Consider the following 20,977-nt stretch of genomic DNA (forward strand, 5'->3'; position numbering starts at 1 on the left):
AAGATTCTACAAAAAAGTGGCTCATACAAACTCCACACTGCCTTCACCTACACAAGATTCCAACTGGCTGGCCACATCCTTCGATTGAAAAACCATCAGATCCCGAAGGCAGCAATGACATGGGTACCACCCAAAGCTAAACGACCAAGAGGACATCTGTGGAACACTTTGAAAAGAATCTCTGTACAAGATCTGAAGGTGCAGAACATCATTTGGGACGAAGCTGAGACCTTTGCTAAAAACTGTAAAGTCTGGAGAATGCTTGTTGCCAGATACGTTAGGTAGCATTAGGGGATCGAAGTCTAAGAAAGTTGCTGTTGTCTGTCATTGGTTACGGTTGATTCCATTTCAGTCAGTTACTTGGTTATATCCATTCTCCTCAAAGAAATGAGATTACAAGATTTTCTTGGCTATCACTACAAACTGAATGGGGTAAGTAAAATATAAAAAATATCATTTTTGGGTATTTTTTTTATCTTGTATGTCTAGTCATCATATTTAATATTTTTATGCCAATGAGTGTGATTAAAAACGTGGTCTTAGATTTTTCATGACCAATTTTTTTAACAAGAATTAATCTAAGTTCTTTTTTGTTTGTGTAGGCAGCAGTCAAAGCTGTTGTTGCTTCAACCCGCTTGGGAAGTGCCAGTAGTCATGGCAGCCACGAGAGCAGCAAAAACAGTCATAGCGCATCACCCATCCAGGAGGCGGAGCCCAACACTGAGCAGACACAGGACCAGGCACAAATAGAAAGTGAAGGCTCTTAGGCCTCTAGTGATGTCTGCCTCAGAAACTTTTCTGCAATCCTTTGTTAACTGCAGAGTCGGAAAGCTTTAAAAGGCTGTATTCTTGGTTCCTTTCTGTTTATTTTTTCCCTCAGATTCAATACCGATGGTCATAATGATGTCTGGGACTGGAGAAAAGTCACACATCACCGAATCTGTAATGCATGTGACTGCTTTTATCAAAATAAAACTAGCACAAGACAGCCTGTGTGACATGTGAATGGGCACCATGCTATGAAAATGCCAAGTGTTTCACCAACATGTGAATCAGATAATTCTTGCAACCACCTATTCGTTTGCTTCCTTTCTAGGGTTTCAAGGACTCGCCATATTGTGCAGTTGGACAATAATGATTTTACTGTGGGTTATTCCATTTCTTTTACTTTTTTATTTTTTATTTTTTGCCTGATACATCTCATGGTAAGGTAGAGCATTCTTGGACTGCACGCTTTGCAAATAAATTATCATACTCTCTGTAAGTACGGGGTGGTGGGGGGCAGAGGTGCTTTGAAAGATTCAGATTTCAAAATGTTTACAGAACTTGTTTAGATTTATATGCAAAATACATTCCACTGATTAAAACAGCAGATGAGTTGAGAATTTCAATACCTTTCCTGATGGCCATAATGTCGAACCTTTCTTGATCTTCTAGGGAGAATGAATGCCTTACTGTACCGTCCATGATTTATACATTTTATTAACGACAAAAAAAGAATTTCATACCTTGTAATTGTTATGCTGATATTGAAAACAATATTTGTGCATGCAATGCAACCATTATGCACAAAGACAAACAATTTACACTGTTGTACATAGAAAAACTCTCATTTGTAGCGATTAACATTTAGGTGTCATGAACTTTTACCGTACTATATTTACAGGGCTAGCTTTGGAGTGTAGACTCTCAGATTTTGTGTATGGAAGAATGTCCCATGTATATTTAATAAAAAAAGGGTATTCATTTTATTAGTATTTTTTACTTTGCTTTTGCACCATCAGGGCAACAGTTTACTAAATGTAACGTCTAGCAATAGGAGCAGTCCGTTTAGTGGACTGCACGTCTTATATTTTACATAGCTTTTATTTAAAACCTTAATTCCCTGTTCTTCCTGAAATTAGTGTGACATCTTGTGTGTTACTAAAAATTTGTAATTATTGCTAAGGACAGGATGAATTTCTTAGAAAGCAGTGCAGCCTCATTTGCTGTGCCACCTTTAATGGTTGCAGTGCCAGAGTAGAAAGGGGTGACGGGTAATGTCTTCTACACAATGCCAAAACACTTATCCACTGCTGTTGTTAAATAATACATTTGGTAGGCTGAAAGTGAAATTGAGATTGATAAAATAAAATATATGTATGGGTGTTTATAGTATATATGGCTGTCAGATTTAATGAATTAAAACATTCACTTTATTGCTTTACATTTCAAATTCCTAATGAAATTAATGCACTTTATATTTCTCATGTAGCTCCAGTTAAAACATTTATTAATTATACAGTACATGTGTCATGGCAAATGCACCTTTATAAATGATTTGTAACTTTATTGATTATTTCTAAACAAAAGCATTTTGTTGTTGATTATCTGTGTCACCCATTAAAGATAATTAGAGTTAAGGCAAGGTTAGAGCTATTCAATAAAATTATGAATCTTTTATAACATGTGCTGTTGTAATGCCTTCACATGAATGTAATGACATGATCAGCTAAATATATGTGGCTGTCCAATCAATTATAAACTCCCATTAATTCTGCTTGGGACAATGGAAGCCAGAGCCTGTTCTGCTGGAGTTATCGATATGGGTCCAGCTGCAGACCTCTGCAGATCTGCGATTCAGTAGTTCCGCTGAACAGCCAATTAGATTTCAGGTTTCTGTCACCTGGTGTGCTTGACTTGAGTCAGTTAACTCTCACCCAACCCTAACCTTAACCATAGTGTAACTAAGTGACACAAAGCAATAACCTCCTCAATGGAGTGGAGCTCTGGAAGTCTGCAGCTAGAGTCTATTGGGGTTACCAGTGAATGTATCTGAAATTTGAATGTTATATATTTAATGAAAAACAATCCACGAGTTCTGCTGTCAGAGTTTAAACTGCAGAGGGAAAAAAACAAACCTCAGAAAGTCAGAAAACAGGCAAATTAAAAAAAAAAAAAATTCTCGTCATCGTCTGGTTTTTGTTTTTCATTTTTTGAAGCTGGCCATTGGTCTCAAAAGTGTATAAAACATCATTATTGGGGTTTGAAGGCCAAGTAGTCTAGAGGTTAGGTTGGTTTGTTGATCTTTTAATTTTTGATAGAATTGTTAAAAATTAGTGCCATTTCTCCGCAGTGCCATTTTGTTTTCTTTATTTGTGCCGTCATTTTGAGAAAGTGTTGTTGAAGTTCGCTTTGCTTTAGCTAAGCATATCGACTAGGAGTGTGCCATGTGTGATGTTATTACCGTCCACCTCCAGTTTGTTCAACTTTATGAATACAATCAACAACAAAATTCTAGCGTTAGTTCTTGAGAGTTTGATTATCATTTGTTACGATTTCTTTTGCATTTCTTGACAGTGATTCTCTTCTTGTGTCTTAGCTCGAGTTATGTAAACCTTTCTGGTTATCGAATTTTATTTGTCAGGAGCAGGCACTGATAGCACATTGCTGCACCCACCACACAATGAACCAACTGTATTGAGACCCGAGTACAGTGAGTGGCACGTCAGCACCACTAACACAATGTGAGGTTTTTTATGGTGACTGGAGTGCCAATCCTGCCACCAACCCCCAAGTTTTCCCTGTATGTTGGACGACCTGCTTGCTTCAATTCTTGTGTTTTCTAATTAAAGTTTTTATCCTCTCAGTTTTAACTGTGGTGTGCTTACTCATCACAATCCATCTCTTGATTCCTTCTTTATCAAAATCGACTGCCATCCTGTGTAATCATTACATTTCTTAAGAAGATTTTATTCCTTATGGAAGTCAAGTTCATCTTCTTCTACTTTAACCTCCTTGGCATTAATCCTGAGTGTCACTCAGGTTATAATCTGTTATAATCCGATGTACACTGTTAACCCAGAGCAACACTTGGGAGAGCCAGCTATTGAATAAAATAACATTATGCTGCAAAAAAAAAAATCAGGAATATTACTGTGCATTTTAATATTTTATGGTAACTCATTCATATTCATGAGTGGGGTGGAGCCAAAACCAAAACATACAAAAGCTGCAAAACCAGTTTTAGAACAAACTGAAACTGAACGATTAGCTGAATCAAGCAATAGTGATAACAATGTGAATTTGACGTTAACACGGATAGTGAAATAAGAGTGCATAAGACAAATGGATGGCCAGGCCTAGTGACTTTAGTTGCGTAATTCTGTGGCAGGGTGCAGATTCTACATAGCAAAAAGACAAAATGATTACAATCAAGTGGAAGGACAAAAAGAATGTTAGCCCCCTGAGCATTGTTTACAGGGCAGCAAAAGCCAATGTTCATGTCAGGATAAGTGCATAAGTCACTAAGCTCAGCGAATGTGCGGATCAAGCACTGACATTCTACCCTCTCATGCATACCAACAGGAATGACATTACAGGTAGTCGCCAACTTACCACGTTTGGTTCTAAAAACACCAGTTGTAAGTTGATCTGGACATAAGATGGACCAGTATATGTTTTCAAAACTAAACTTATGTGTAGTACTGTATAATAAGTCCCTCAAGTCATATTGTTTGTTTTATATAATTTTTTATCATCATTCTTAGCACATTATGTGGATTTACTAGTTTTTTTGGAAATATTTTTTTTTATTTTATTATTTTGTTTCGTTATAACTGTTGCTCACATGGGTGCCGAACCTTTTAACAGCTTCATGAGCCCTTTCTTTGTCTGGGTCATGTTATGTCATTGGTGTGAGCCTCTCCCAGTCTCCATTGTGTTATCTGTGAGAGGAGGAATTGTCCCAACACAGTTTGAGCACTCATGTTTTCTGTTTTAACGTTTCAGCCTGTTAATAATAAGCATTAGCAGATAAAGGAGTTCAGCGTGGTTTCCTTACCCCTTTGTGGTGGTTCACACAAAGCAACATTTCGTGAGTCACACATTAGAAGCTTCAGAGGTTAACTGGATTCAAAGCCACATAACTTAAAGTTACATGCGATTGCATTCACTTTCTTTCCTCCGTCATACTGCGTGATCTCCTTCATTTGTGTGACTGAACGTAGTTGAAACTGCTGAAGGTAATAAACTGAGATCACGACAAATGAGTCATGGCATGCAGAGCTGGTGTGATGAAAACTGTCATTTACAAGACACATAGCTCATAAGTTGACGACTACCTGTACAAGAAGAGTGCGCAAAGAAACACCTCAGTACTGTCCTGATTGTAACATCAGCCTGTTTGTTGGTGAATGTTTCAAAGCACATCGAACAATGGACGTGTACTAAATCTCCAACAGTACAGCAGAGGACACTCAACATGCCTTTCTTACTGTATCTTGATGTTTTGGTATTTATATGTTTCAGTTACACGTAATAACATTTGTTCTAGGTAAAAAAAATTAAATGCAGTATTTTTGACTCGTCTTTCCAGGAGTTAATATAATGTTAAGGAGGTTAAAGTTTACATTTCTAACACGGTTTCAGTCACGTTTTGAGTTGCTGTGTCTCCAGTGCCCCATTCACAAAAGCAAATCATTTAGTAACCAGCTTATTGAGGAAAAGAAGAATAAAAGCAACAATCAAATTATATTTTATAAACATAATATCTAAAGGCTGAAATATAAACAGGATACCAGCAAATGTGCCGAACCCTCCAGGCCGTTCGTTATGTAACTGTAGGATCTGTACCGTTTTATACATAGTCCAATAAAGTTCTTACAAACTTAGTTATTCAGATGACCTTTTTGTTTTGGAGTCATTTTACGTAGAAGAACAGTCGTGGCTGTGTTACGGACTCTGAAAACAGACGAGAGGTTGGCACTTTGGACTTTTTGGCACGGATGTCTGTTCGGTGTTTGGTGTACCATAACACAGGTGAAACTGTACAAAGATAGGCTGAGGCTGCTGTGCGTTCCAGATGTGCTTTCAATAACTATACAAGTTCTGCCATCGTGATGAGAGGCTGTGCTGGAATCGTGTAACCCGTCACCCTCTGGTGACTGCAGCTCTCTGCCTAGAAGTCATGTCAAGTCCTTCTTTTTTTAGCACCGTGTTATCCTTTGATTAAGATACAAGAAGCAGCTGATGGCTCAGCAAATCAACAAACGCCAGCACCCAACTGTGAGACCTGAGCAAGTCAATGAACCCGCCTGGGCTCCCGGTGCTATGACTGCAGAAAGAACTGATAGACATTTATAGAAAAGGAAAAACATCCGCTTCTAGTAAGAGCCGAGCGAGGCCATCTAAGTTAGCAGACCGTCACCTGAACAGCAAGAGCGAGTTTGACACAAGAGCAGGCTGAAGCCCCTCGACCCCCGCCTACGCTAACCCTCGCTTGTCATATTATTTCACGGTCCTGTTTGGATTTGTCTTCTCTTCCTTATGTGACTGTTGAACTTTTTTACTAACATTTTATTTGAGTGAAATAAAAAGCAAGATTGATTCCAGCAGCTAACTTGGTAACTAGTGACTTGTTCAATAATCTGACAGCACTATATACGTTTACACAGTAAATTCAGATCCACACGCAAAAAACAAATGTGTTTATTTCAACAAATGGCTGAAAGCAAGATGTTCAACCTGTTTAGGAAACAAAGGGCATTGTTTTGCATGCAGTTAAACTTGTATACTAAACCACTGAGATTGTCTTTAAATAATGCACTGTATTTTAACTACTTGTATGAAATAAATTCTATGTTTAACAGTTTTGCAGATGCAACTATTATACTGGCTGAAAGGTGGGGGAAGTCAATAAAAGTGAGATGTTTGAAGCTGATGATGACCCTCCAGGTTTGAGCCGTCTCTTTATTCTCTAAGGCCTTTGCTTTGCTTTGGTTTGGTTTGAGGAGGTCCGTTCATTCAGACACAGGGAAAGTGGACGTTAATCAAGAAGTTGTTGGTTTCTAAAGGGAAATGAAATACAGACTGCAAAAAAATCACATTTTGACCAGGAGTTGTATTGGAATAAACAATAACAACAACATTTATTTGTCAATAGCACATCTTCATTCAAACAATGAAGCTCAAAGTGCTTTACAAGATGATAAAGTTACAGGAAAAGAGAAAGAATTAAAATTAGGCAATAATAGCAAAGAATAAGTAAAGACAACAAATCTACACGATCTTAAAAAACCGATGAATATCAAGTAGAAGAGCAGGGTCTCTATATTCAGTGTCATGACAGTGATAAGGTTAGATGGGCAGGAGGACAGAAAAAAAAAATCTGCAGGGGTTCCAAGGCCAAAAGACCACCCGGCCCCCATTGGGCATCCTACCTAACATAAATGTTCGTAAGTCATTCCTCTTTGTTTCCAGGCTTCACATAAGACAGGGGTGGCAAACTCCAGGCCTCGAGGGCCGCAGTGGCTGCAGGTTTTCATTCTTACCATCTTCTTAATTAGTGACCAGTTTTTGCTGATTACTTCTTTTAATTAACTTGACTCAGGCCCCATATTTGTTTCTTTTTCTTTAATTAGCAGCCAAACAATAATGAGACACAAAACAAGTCACCACATGACCAGCTCCCCTGTGCCCATCACACAATATCTGAAATTAAAGAGTGATGATGGTCTTGGTAAGGTTGATCTCACAGATCACCAAAGCATTATGATGGCGCTCTTAGAAAGAACAGAAAAACAACAGCTTTCGAAATGTTTGCTAAGGCAGAATGAGAGCAACAACAAGCCATGGACTTAAATAACGGGTTTAATTAAGAGCAAGAATTGACTTCTCATTAAGAAAGTGATTGGAGTGAAATTGGTTGGAGTTTGAAGCCCCAGTTTAGCTGGTCATCTGTTGGCTCGTTTCACGTCTCATTTCTGCTTGGCTGTCATTTAATGAAGAAACAACTCAATTCAGAGGGCTGAACTCTTCTAACAGGGCTATTAAAGTGATGGAGAAAAGTTAATTAGCAGTGAAAACTGGTCACTGATTAGGAAAAGGGTTAGAATGAAAACCTGTAGCCACTGAGGCACTCCAGGCATTGAGTTGACCACCCCTGATATAAGAGGATGTTGGTCTCATGGACTGCTGGGACACCCGCCTTTATTCCAACATCACAGGGGGCTGCCTGGTGCCTTCATCAGGTGCTGGTGGTGCAGAAAATAGTGGGGACTAGTAAAGAGTAGAGGTCTCTGATGAAGATTATAATTCTATACCTATATATTCTAAGGGAAGTACAACTAAAATGTAACTATAATAAAGCCAAATTAAAATACAGTAATGAGTTTTTAGCAGTTTTTATTTAATGTTTCACAGTATTAGCTTGCAGAATTTCTATTGGTAAAAACTATTCCAGATTTTAGGCACATAACAGCAGAAGGCCGCCTCACCACTTCTTTTAAGTTTAGCTCTTGGAATTCTAAGCAGACACTCATTAGTTGATCTGAGGTTATGACTTGGCGTGTTGGGGGGCAGACATTGTAAAATTTAGCAAGGGGAGAGGTTTATACACCATTAGTAGTACAGTATTTTAAAATCGGTTCTAAATGACATGACTAACCAATGTAGCAACACTAAAACTGGTAAATGTGCTTACATTTTTTATTTTTCTAGTTAAAATTGCAACCAGTTGATGTCTTTCTTATGTAGTCCTGTTAGGAATGCATTACAGTAATCTAGCTGACTAAAAAGAAAAGCGTGAACTAATTTTTCAGTGTCTTGTAAAGTTATAACAGGTCTAACTTTTGTTATATTCCTTAAGTGAACTCCTAATAATCTGGTGGATATGCGATTTAAAGTTTAGTTCAGAGTCCATGATTATCCCAAATTCTTTACCTCTGCCTTGACTTTTAAACCCAATGGATGAAGTTTATTTCTAATGCCTTCTCTATATCCATGTTTGCCAGTCACTAAGATTTCTGTTTTTTCCTCATTTAGTTTGAGAGTTACATTTATCAGAAATACTGCAAAGACATTGAATCAGAGAGGCAGGAGCATCAGGGTCATCAGGCGCCATCGATAAATAAAGCTGAGTGTCATCTGCATAGCTGTGGTAGCTCAACTTGTGCTTTGAGGTAACCTCACCTAACGGGAGCATGTAGATTGAAACAAGCAGTAGACCCAGCATATCCTTGTGGTACACCTCAACTGTACAATATCATAAACAAGAAACCCTTTGTTTTCTGTCATGATGCTCCTTACAGATCCTCACCTAGAGTTTGGGAGCCATTGCAGGGGGTGAAAATTGAAGCGAAATGGCCACGACAGAGAGACAAGGGGAAGTGCTGTGGGATCTGGGCATCAGTCAAAGCGCCAATCACGGCCCCGATTAGAAAGCGGGAAGCTGTGATTTGTCGTCTCCCTCCTATGTACCAATCACAGCCCGTGTTACAACGCACTTAGTCACCGAACTTGTTTTGTTGTTCTTAGACTAAGAAATACTACTACTATATTTAAAAACCTGCAAAGTCGTGAATCTGCGAAAAGCGAAGTAGCGAGGGATTACTGTATTTCTTATTTTATAATAAAAGCAGAGAAAGATTACCTGACGTCTCTTAGCCGCAAGAGTCAAAAGCATTGAGATTTAAACTCCAAGGCGCTCAGTCCTTGCCTCTGAGTTACGGTGTCAGTAAACATATTTACTCCAGCATCAAAGTGAAAACGTGTCTCTGCAAAGTAGTGTAAATTAATCTCTCTGTGTAATATATATATATATATATATATATATATATATATATATATATATATATATATATATATATATATATACTAGCAAAATACCCGCGCTTCGCAGCGGAGAAGTACTGCCTTAAAATTTTTATTAAGAAGAAAATTAAACCTTTTTAAACTGAGGGAAAATATACCAATAATTATTTGTTAAGGATCACTTTGTATACCACATTGTGAGTTCGGCCCTCCAGTTGTAATATGACCAAGTTGTGCGCTGAGCTTACTCTTGAGCATGCAACGTACAGTTGGCCATGTGAACAGTAATCTTGTTTCAAATCTCACAGCTTGGATTGCTGCTGTCATAATCGGTTTGAGTTTCATGGTTTGTTTCAATTACGTTAGTATTTGCAGGACTTGTGTTGAAGTGACATTCGGCATCTGTCAAGCGTTGTAAGTATACAACCAGTTTCATCGATAACTTCACATCCAGCTTTTGAGAGTTTAAACATTCATAAACATCAAAGTGTCCATTACTGAAATCGTCACCTGTGAATCTAAGATGTTTAAGAGGCATTGGCGGTTGTCAAAAGTTGTAAAATATTTGGCCATTTCGGTACACTTGAAAGCGACAGCCGAACAATTCAGCGGCAGCCATCAACTCACATGCAGAACCATATGTGAAGGGCTTAAGCATTTTACTCTTCTAGTGCTCCTGTGTAGTATAATTATCTCCTGTACCGTCATCAGTCCACACCTTAAACCTGTCCCAGTCATTCAATACATAAGACACAATGTTCCTCCGGATATCAAGAGTGAGCCTGATATGGCCGTGCAATATGTAACAAAGAGAATGGAAAAGGTAGGTGCCATCTCCGGGCATGGAAACCACTCAGTAAGTGACAGTTGTTTGATCGAGGGTGATCACCTCGATAGACATGTTAATGCGGGTACGGTTGGAATGATAAAGGAAATGGGTACCTGAACGATGTAAAGTAAGTCTAAAATACCTACACAATAACTATAATCGTAATAAATGAACAATAAAACAAAGCAGAAGCCATGGATTAAATAAAAAAGGCTGTAGTTATCAGCAAGGAGACTTTAAATCCCGTGGCGAAGCAAGGAAGGGAATGTAGAGACTGGAGCGACGGATGGCCTTATAAAGGCAGGCAGCCAACAACGTGTGAGGCATTAGGATGGGGGACCCAACGCCGCCTCACACGGTGACCGAGCTGCAGGCTATGGACGTATATATGTACGTAAGTAGGATTGAGTTAGTGTTGGGAACCCGCGTACCAAATTTCTTAAAGATGGGCCCATAAGTAACAAAGACTGTTGTAAAGTTCAATATGGCGGCAGACAGTGGCATCTTACCACCGAAGTAAGTACGTACATTGGTTTCGGTTAGCGCTGGGAAGCCGCCTACCAAATTTCATGAAGATGGGGCCATGAATAAGAAAGTTCAACATGGCGGACGTTGTGGACCTTTATGCCCGTTACACATAGAATTTCAAAATGAAACCTGCTTAACTTTTGTAAGTACGCTGTAAGGAATGAGCCTGCCAAATTTCAGCCTTCTACCTACACGGGAAGTTGGAGAATTAGTGACGTTAGAAAGTTCAATATGGCGGCCGACAGTGCCGTCATAACACTGAAATAAATATGTACATCAGTTTTGGTTAGCGCAGGGAAGCCACCTACCAAATTTCGTGAAGATGGGGCCATAAATAAGAAAGTTCAACATGGCGGACGTTGTCGACCGTTATCGACAGTTATGACCATTACACGTAGAATTTCGAAATGAAACTTTTGTAAGTAAGCTGTAAGGAATGAGTCTGCCAAATTTCAGCCTTCTACCCACACGGGAAGTTGGAGAATTAGTGATGAGTCAGTCAGTCAGTCAGTCAGTCAGTCAGTGAGGGCTTTGCCTTTTGTTAGTATAGATACAGGGTGACACAGAAAAACGGGAACTTTTGAAATGCGTAGTGGCAGCCATGTACACTTGGCAGCACTGTGGGTCAGGGACCTTGAGCTGTAAACAATCTCGCCATTTAGTAATCAATTGCAAGGCAATCAATGGCAGCTGTGCGAGAATTGTTCAGTAACCGTGTCATCTCAAGATTCGGTGACTTTCCCTGGCCCTCAAGATCACCGGATTTGTCCGTTTGTGATTTTTTTTGTGGTGCTACCTTAAGAGTTGGGTCAGCACGACTCAGCCAAGGACACTGAATGAATTGAAACAAAGAATTCAAGATGAAATTCGTGGTATCCCAGCTGAGATGTTGCAGCGATCAATGGGGAACCTCAACAGTAGATTGGAAGAATGCATACGTACAGGAGGACGCCATCTACAGGACGTAATTTTCAGACATTGATAATTTGGATTACTGTCTCTTAAAAGGCAAGTTGTAGTGGTTCAATTGCTGTCAATAAAATTTTTTTGTTGGATTTCTATTTTTATTGGGTTTTTCAAAAGTTCCTGTTTTTCTGTGTCACCCTGTATAAAATCCAGCGTCTGTCTATTTCTGAACGATTTTCACGAGAGTACTACTTAAGAGATTTAGATTTGTTTTTTTTCTAGAATTTGCTTGAACAGTCCGGTTGATTTTGCGACTCCTGTCATTGCGCTAAGAATCCTAGTCCACTTGCAGGAGCGATATATCGTATTTATGCGTGTACCACACGCACATTTTTTCCCGAAAATTAGCATTACAAAATCAGGTGTGCGTCATACACGAGGAAATGTAATTCTGTAATGTTTACTTCTTCTGCTTGGGCTCACTTGCTCGCGCTCTCTCTCTATCTAAACGATTCCTATACAATCACAACGCACGTCGTACACAGGGAAAAATTATTTTCACGATTTTCTTTGTAAAAATTAGGGTGCGCGTGGTACACAAGTAAATACGGTATTCCCGCTAATCCGAGACAGAGGCTGTGGGCCAAGGGGATGGGGAAGTGTGAAGTCAGGAGTAGGGAGCCGGGCAGGGCCCACATCACTTTCCTGTTTCACTGCTGTGCGGACAGAGCTGCGGGGGATGGCTAGTTATAAATATAAAGCACAAAATAATTGTTCCCATAAGTTATTCACTCCCATTATGTTAGCATTTACTAGATGCAACTTTGATAGCAATGACAGCCTTGAGTCTGAGTATCAGCTTCATATATGTAGACGCTGCCATTTTTCTTCTACCTTGCAGAACTTCTCCAGCTCTGTCAGGCTTCATGGAGATCGTAGCTGAACAGTTTTGACAAGTGCAGCGGCAAATTCTCCACTTGCTTGAGATCTGGGCCCATAGTTATCAATGAAGTGTCTCAGATTTACACCTAGGAAGTCAGATGAAAAGTCAGACTAGCAGAAGAATTTGTCTTCACTCACAGTAGAACATGACAAGTAGTTACAGTATGAAGTGTCCTACTCAAACTCCCAGCTAGGAGTACGAGAAAGGATGACGTCACAATTTTATGGCACCCCAGGCTGTGTTGTGGTAATCAGGATGACGCTTAGCAATTTTCTGATACTAACACTAGGGCTTCACCACAAAAATAATAATGATAATGAAGATGGAAAGCCTAGTAAGTGGAGCCAGGTGTGGGAATGACAGGTCTGGATGCAGTGAGGAAATTTTGGGGCGCCAACTGGATCGTCCCTTCTATTGTTTGGAGACCGCCAAACAAAATGAAACAAATAAAAATAACGCTTGTTAGCATGCGTCCCTTCAGCAGGGATTTCACAAAAAAGCAAAACTTGCAGTTGCTTTAGCGTAGCTCTGTCTGGTGGGCTGCTCTGGCCAGTAATGACACCTCCTTCTAGGATGCCTAGAATTTTATGGCGGCATGCACCGGATGAGGTGGAGTTAAATACCATCACCGGACAGCTTCTCAGCACTGTGGGAAAAGGAGATGGCAGCACCCCCTCTTGTCTCAGCAGGTTATTACAAACCTTGACTTGACTGAAGAACGATACGGTAATGATCATCGAGATGGGAAGACCAAGACACACACATAATGAATGAGAGTTAATCTCGATAAGGAGTAAATTCTACTAGTTGGGTTACCCAGCTTCACCCTGGAAATAGTGGCCATCCGTTGCACACTTCCTCCCGGCTGCCTGCCTTCTCTCCCAACTACTCGTTCACAAGCAATGGCGGCTCTCTACGCTCTTCTGCCTTCTTCTTCTATCCTGTCTTCTAACCTCCATTTCTTTCTTTTCCTTTTCGTCCCCATTTTTTATTGTACCAGCTCTCTTCTACCTGCCTCTTTGGGACCAGCACTTCAATCGCACACTACAATAAGCCAAAGAAGCAACTAAAATAGACGGCACCCTCACGTACAAGTACGTCTCACCCCAAGGACTCCACCAACCTCCCGCAGCTGCGTGAGCAAACACACCCACAGAGATCGGGCCAGCCATTTAATTATTCATTTATTAAAATGGCCTCCTGATTGTTAGGCCACAGACCTGCTATACCACACATGGGGAGGGAATGCCAACTCCACGCAGGGAGGACCTGGGGTGTGAAACACTACCACTGTGCCCCCCTGCCACCCATTCTTGAACACGTTACGTAGTGCTGACCATGAGTAACAAATTCCTGCCGTAGATCAATTCTTGCTTTTCCTAGGGACTGGGCTTTTGTTAATGGTCATCGCAAAACACAATTTTACTGGAAACTGTAGTGTTTTGAAATCAAATGGGAAATTAATAGAAATAATGAGAATTTTGGGCATGGATTTAATTTCATCCTGTAGCAAATCCTGTAAAACTGGTAGCTTCAGTCAGATTTCAATAAATTGCTTTGGTCTGTTAACATAGTTTTGGAGGGTTTAGTTTCAAAGCAGTCTGCACCAAATTGTGTAAAATCCTCCAACTTATAATATACAGCTTTGATGTTTACAAGCTGCACATTTACGTGTGCCACGGCATAAACTGAAAGTTTTACGCACTGTACAGACCAGAACAGGTAAAAAGTAACAGTAGTGTGAACTACAGTATGTACAATGTCCACCTCCTCTGTGTTCTGTATCGGGGGACCCTCTAGTGAGCTGTGTGAGCGTCTAGACTGACCAAGGCAGGCCGTCGCACCAGGACTTGAGGTGAGCTGGCGCGCTGCACCGGCAGTTCTCTGTTTCTGCTAGCGGCACATAGCGATCTGACACCCCAGGACTCCATAATATTGCACGTAGTTTGTCACCGGGGTTTGCCCCCACTGCATTTTTTGAAGTTTATGTGTAAAAACCACTCAACAATTCAACAATGTTATGTATTTATATTTCGCATTGTGAGCTGTAATGAAGTTGCCAACTGTGTGGTTGTCAGGAAGCCATTTGCTAACCAGGCTAACCATTCGCTTCCATTGAGGAAGCGTAATTTTAGGGTAACCTAGCATTCATCTTAAAGAAATAGCATGAAAGATTAATAAATGTCAGAAATCTGTTCAAGCATATCAGGAAACCAGATTAAGGTCAAGTGAGCAACAAAGTCAAAGATGTGCATAAAGTGAAGTTGAAGATGACTAAGAAGGGGCAGCAGATGTCCTGTAAACAACTGGAATGGACCGTTGTTACATACACAGACATCTCAAGGGTGGCGGCTCAACCCAAAGGGTATAAGAAGATAATAAAATAGACTTTTATTTTATATGAGTCATTTGGGTGTAAACCAATGAACCAACCAGAGTAAATGTTTGCATCGATTGACACTGATCTGGAAATTCAGTTGCTTATAAAACAGACGCACACCTCTGATATTTGATCATTCTGACCGCTGTGACAGCCTGCTGTGATGGATGCTCCCTCTAAGGCATTTGCTGAGGAGTAATTAAATGACACAAAGATCAGTTTTTCTCCTGCCTGATTATTGATTCAAAAGGTTTTATTAGACTTGACTTAATAAAGGATAACTTTCGTTCTTGAATTAAGATGTTTGATTTCTTCCACACCATGCTAAACGGGGAGGATGGGTTGCTTTTGATAATGTGCAGTGCTTGGCTTGTAACAAATGTGGTGTTGATGAAGTTAAGCGCAATATGCCATTAACACTGGAATTACCAGAGCCTGCGAAAAAAACTCATAGATCTGGCCCATCTTAAATCCGTTCGCACCTCTCCGTCAGCGTCTGTCCTGTAAACGTGCCGATAAAGACAAGCTGCCGGCTATTCCATCCTCCACCGTCACAGAACGTTCACTAAGTTCTCCCAGCTTGTGCCTTGTTTGATTATGTGGGAGTGAATATCATATATACCTATGTCTCTGTTTTGGGTTTTTTTTTGACATCATGCACCATAAGGTGCATACTAACTCAGTGTGAGCAGGAACACTCAATAAAACTGAATAAAAAAAAAAAAAAAAAGTGATGGTGAGATACGAAGAAGGCAGATTTGCCAGCGTTTGTGTGTCAGCTTTTATCCCTCCAGATCAGAGAATGTCCAGTTCCATTGCCTCAAAACACCACTCACATCTACAGTTATTCCCGGTTTCAAATAAAAACTAACAGCGTCAGATCCCTAGGGTGGTAGTATGTATTGTGATCGTTAGTGAGAGAATAAAAGTGAAAAAATAAAACGGTAAATTTTACAAGTACTATAAATGTACACTGTCTGTTATAGACGCAAACCAAGTGTATGTGTGTACTGTATAATATTAACAATAAGAGCAGCTCACTACTGAAAATGGCAAATATAGAAGTGAGTCAGGATCAAACTGGGGACTCTTGATTACAAGTTAGCAAACGTTACCGCTACACCACGGAAGCTGTTGTCTGTTCCTTGAACCTTTTGTGAATGTTTATTTGATCTTTGGACTTCAAGCTTCACACATTCTATAGTTTATGCCTACATTTTGTCATTTACTACTAAAATATGAAAAACGTTTTTGTTTTAAAAATTGTGGAATGGAGGTGCTGATAAACTCAGGCTGCAAAGCAGCCGGCTATTCCTTCCCCCCACCGACTTAGAACGTGCACAAACTTCTCCCAGCTCATGCCTTGATTGATTTTCTGGGAGTGAAGTGGAGTTTTAGAGTGGAAATAATAGATCGTTATTTGGAACACACGCATTTCATGTCTGTTCAGTTTCTACAGTAATCTGTGTCAACACATTGTTAAAACAGAAACGTTTTTTATATTCTACTAGTAGATGACAAAATGTAGGCATAAACTATATAATGTATGAAGCCTGAAGTATCAAACAAATACTTTTACAAAAGATACAAATCTAACACAACAATTGCGCTTTTATTCAAAAATATAATTGCAGAAACAAAAAGCCTCCTTAACATGCGACATTGACACCCGTTTATTATGACTGCCTCCGTGGTGCAATAGAATCAGAAGGTTGTGAGTTTGATCCTGCCCCACTCTGTTTTCAGAAGTAAACTGCTCTTAGTCTTACTATTTTAGAATAAAAACATACATTTGATTTCAGTCTGTAACAGCCGGTGTGATTTATGATACTTGTAAAGGTTAGCTTTATTTATTTATTTTTTTTAAAGTCAGTTTTATTATCTCAGCTACGTTCACGAACCTAAACACACCCCATCCCCGTATCTGATACTGCCGTTTTCACATAGACGCGCTGTAACAGAGGTAAACTCAGCTCCCTTCTACATCGGAGCAAGAATGCACATACCATTGCTTGCATACTAAAGTGTCAGCAGGCACTTTTCGTGGCATTACACACATTTTTGAGCATGCCCTCTGCACACTACTTGTGACTTTAGGCTTTAGGAGGTAAGTAAATAAATAAAGGTAAATCGTCAGACTGTATATTTGTCTCTTATTCAGTGTGCACAAGAACATGCAGGTGGCCAGATGCTGTGTGCTACAACATCCTGGCGGAGATCAACGCACATTTTTAAAAAAGAAAGAGACAAATATGTGACGTTTTGAAGAAATCATTTTATGACACGATTTACCTTTATTTATTTACAAGTATCATAAATTACACTGGCTGTTACAGACTGAAATCAAATGTATGTTTTTATTCTAAAATAGTAAGACTAAGAGCAGTTTACTTCTCAAAACAGAGTGGTGCAGGATTGAGCTCGCGACCTTTTGATTCCCAGTCGGCAGCTGATTCTATTGCGCCACTGAGACAATCATAATAAACTGGTGTCAATGTCGCATGTTAAGGCGGCTTTTTGTTTCTGCAGTTATATTTTTGAATAAAAGTGCAATTGTTGTGTTAGATTTGTATCTTTTGTGAAAATGTTTCTTTGCTATTTGGACTTCAGGCTTCATACATTATATAGTTTATGCCTACATTTTTTCATCTACTACTAGAATATAAAAAACGTTTCTGTTTTAACAATGTGTTGACACAGATTACTGTAGAAACTGAACAGACATGAAATGCGTGTGTTCCAAACAACGATCTATTATTTCACTCTACAACTCCACTTCACTCCCAAAAAATCAATCAAGGCATGAGCTGAGAGAAGTTTGTGCTAAGTCAGTGGGGGGATGGAATGGCCGGCTGCTTGCTGCCTGAGTTTATCAGCACATTTAGATGACAAAAGACGCTGGTGGAGAGGTGAGAACGATTTTAAGAAGCGATTTAAGATGGGACGGATTTTTTTCGTAGGCTCTGGTAATTCTAGTGTTAAAGAGAGAAAACTGTCCCAGTCCCAGCGAGCCATTATGAAGGCCTATTCCTGTTGGTGTAATGGAGCCCCCTTAGTGTTTCTTGGCCCACTTCTGCAGGCTCTCAGCGTTGGTGTGCCAGAGAGGGGATGTGTGGCATGGTTCATAATGGCGCTCAGTTTTGTCTTGTAATTCACTCCTAGCACCATTATACTAAAAACAAAATTATAAACCAGGACTCAGCTGATGTGATGCAGCAGATCTAAATTCTCCAGCCCTAAGTTGGCCCCAACAAATTATCAGAGATATGAAATTAAATTATTAAAATACAGCAATTTAAAGGCAAAGTGATTTCAGTCCTTTTGATTGAATGAAAAATTCACAACTAATGGCTGCTGTCTTTCATCAACTTCAATTAATGTGTTGGTGTTAACTGAACAGGAGGTCAGGGAAAATAAAAATGAAAAGGCAAGTTTTCATTTGCTATAACTTTATTATCCTCATAATTTAGATTTTATTTTACAAAAGATAAAAAGTTGAAAATAATTACAGAACTCTATATGCTATAATTACCGTAACTGTACAATGGGAACAAGGATAACAAAATAAAACATAATTGCATAAAACATTATATTCTGCACGGCAGAAACCACACTTCACATTCATCCTCCTCTTCTTTTATATTTTCTTTTCACGGTAAACTGCATGTTCCTGCTTTCATGTCAACAGAATACAAAACTCAAACTACGATTCTGCTGTGGCCGCTGTAAAGCGCAACTCAACACTCAAACCTCCATTCGCCGTTTCTTGAGGTGCGCTTCATTCTGCACGGGCATTTGAGGAGTAGCTCCTTGTGAAATACCCGAGTGATATTGGTATATATTGCAACATAAATAAATAAATACATAAATAACAGTTTTGAGAATGCGTTGATATTTAAATTCAGTGCATTTGCTGCTTTAGAAAAAGCAACAGGAACCGTTTCTATTGAACAATGAATACCGCATGTTTGAATCGGTTTATTTAAATCAAACTTCTCAGACACCCCTTCATCAAGGTAAGCTGGTCCCATTGATGGGACTTTCATTACTCCATTACAGGTCCTACTTTCACACTTAGAAACAGCAGATTATTTAAACTTATATATTTTAATGATAACACTTGGTGTTCTGTTTCATTATGGAACACTTCTAGCCTTTGTAAATTTCATTTACAGGTTTATCGATGTTATAAAGCCAGTGACTAAGTGATTTCAAAGCCTGATTTTAACGCCAGTTCATTCAGAATCAAATGACATTTTTACATTTAGTGACAAAAAAGAGCTTCAAATACGAGGCTGGAGTGTTTCACTGCTCTGATATTTCAAACACAGCATTGACTCTGACGTGATCTTAATGATGGTGGTGTTGTGTCCCAGTAAGCTGAAAACATTGCACATACACACAGCACACTGGTCATGACAGTCGAGACATTTCCTCTCCTAGCGCCACACAATGCACCGCAGCTTTCCCTTTGCTTTCCACTTTAGTTACTTGGAGATTTTCACTCAGACATTTATTAATACTTGAAAAGGTCACATTGCAGATACGTCCCTTTGGAAAATAAAATGGAGTGCTTTATTTAATCCATGCCAGGCGTCTACACAGTTGGTCCTGAGGGCGGCAGTGGCTGCAGGTCTTTATGGCCTTTCAAGCACTTACAGTATTGTTCGAGCAACATTTTAATGTTTCATTTTCTCTTTCTCCCTGCGGTAGGCTGGCGCCCTGCCCTGAGAATATTTGTTCCTGCCTTGCGCCCTGTGTTGGCTGGGATTGGCTCCAGCAGAACCCGTGACCCTGTAATTAGGATATAGCAGGTTGGATAATGGATGGATGGATGGATTTTCTTGTCTCACTTCTTGTCCTCACCTTTATTTTAGACATAAACAGCAGTTTTAATATAACGTGTTGTTTCTTATTAGCAATTAGATGCAAATGACAAAGGAACCAGCAGTTCTAAGACACTAGTGAGGACTCGCCGGTGTGTTTGTGTACAGTTTTTGGGGTGATTCACAAATATAAAAGTGCTAGAGAAAGTGTAAAGAAGAGTTGACCAGGCTAATTCCGAGCGATATGAGCTATGAGGACAGACAAAGAGTTTTTGGTTTAGGCAAACAGAGATTAAGAGGTGACATGACTGACGTGTTGACAATTATGTAATTAGTATAGTGAATCCAAGCTATCTCTCTGTTATATAAAAAAATCCTGCGATGAGTCGAGACTTTTTGGAAGACTTTGTCAAGTCGCGCCCTCCTCTCAAATATATTCACTTTGGCCTCAGTTGCGTTGAAAGCTTGCACGTTGTGTTCGGTTCAGTTAGACAATAAAAGTATCATTTTGCTTGACTTCTCATTGCTTCTATGACTAATACAGTACAATACCCACTACAGAAATAAATAAGTGTCTCTCTATTATATAAAAAAATCCTGCAACGAGATTTTTGGGAAGATTTTTTCAAGTCCCGCAAGTTGAGACCTTGGACTTCATTTTTTCAAGTCATGCCCACCTCTCATCCATTTTCAGCCATGCACAACGGTACTCTCACCTCTCATTCGTGTGAATGCTTTTGACAGACACAGTTCCTGCTCTCTCAGCTCTTATATATTTTAATGTTTTCCTCACTGTATGTTCCCAATTAAAGAAGACGTATCACGTCCAAGCCTTATTGAAGAATTTCATCATGAAGGGTTATTAACAGAAAAAATGAGTACACGGGCAATCCTAGCACAGAGGAACGATGAAGTCAAACAAATTAGCTCCACAAATGACAATCGGTTACACGGCAAATTGGTTAAATGTGTATCAATAGACTATGCTGAAACAG

General features: G+C 39.5%; 1 protein-coding gene across 2 annotated transcripts in view; it reads left to right on the top strand.

The window, feature by feature from the left end:
• camk4 (calcium/calmodulin-dependent protein kinase IV) overlaps positions 1-4,015 on the top strand; it is a 327,338-nt gene extending 323,323 nt beyond the window's left edge. For both annotated transcript variants that reach the window (XM_039759420.1, XM_039759421.1), the window contains one exon: positions 603-4,015. In XM_039759420.1, coding sequence (XP_039615354.1) covers positions 603-767 — 165 coding nt within the window. In that variant the 3' untranslated portion in view covers positions 768-4,015. The remainder of the gene's footprint in view (positions 1-602) is intronic.
• The last annotated feature ends 16,962 nt before the right edge of the window (positions 4,016-20,977 follow it).

Source organism: Polypterus senegalus, chromosome 7 (genome assembly GCF_016835505.1).
Source record: "Polypterus senegalus isolate Bchr_013 chromosome 7, ASM1683550v1, whole genome shotgun sequence".
In the NCBI taxonomy this organism is placed as follows: Eukaryota; Metazoa; Chordata; class Cladistia; order Polypteriformes; family Polypteridae; genus Polypterus; species Polypterus senegalus.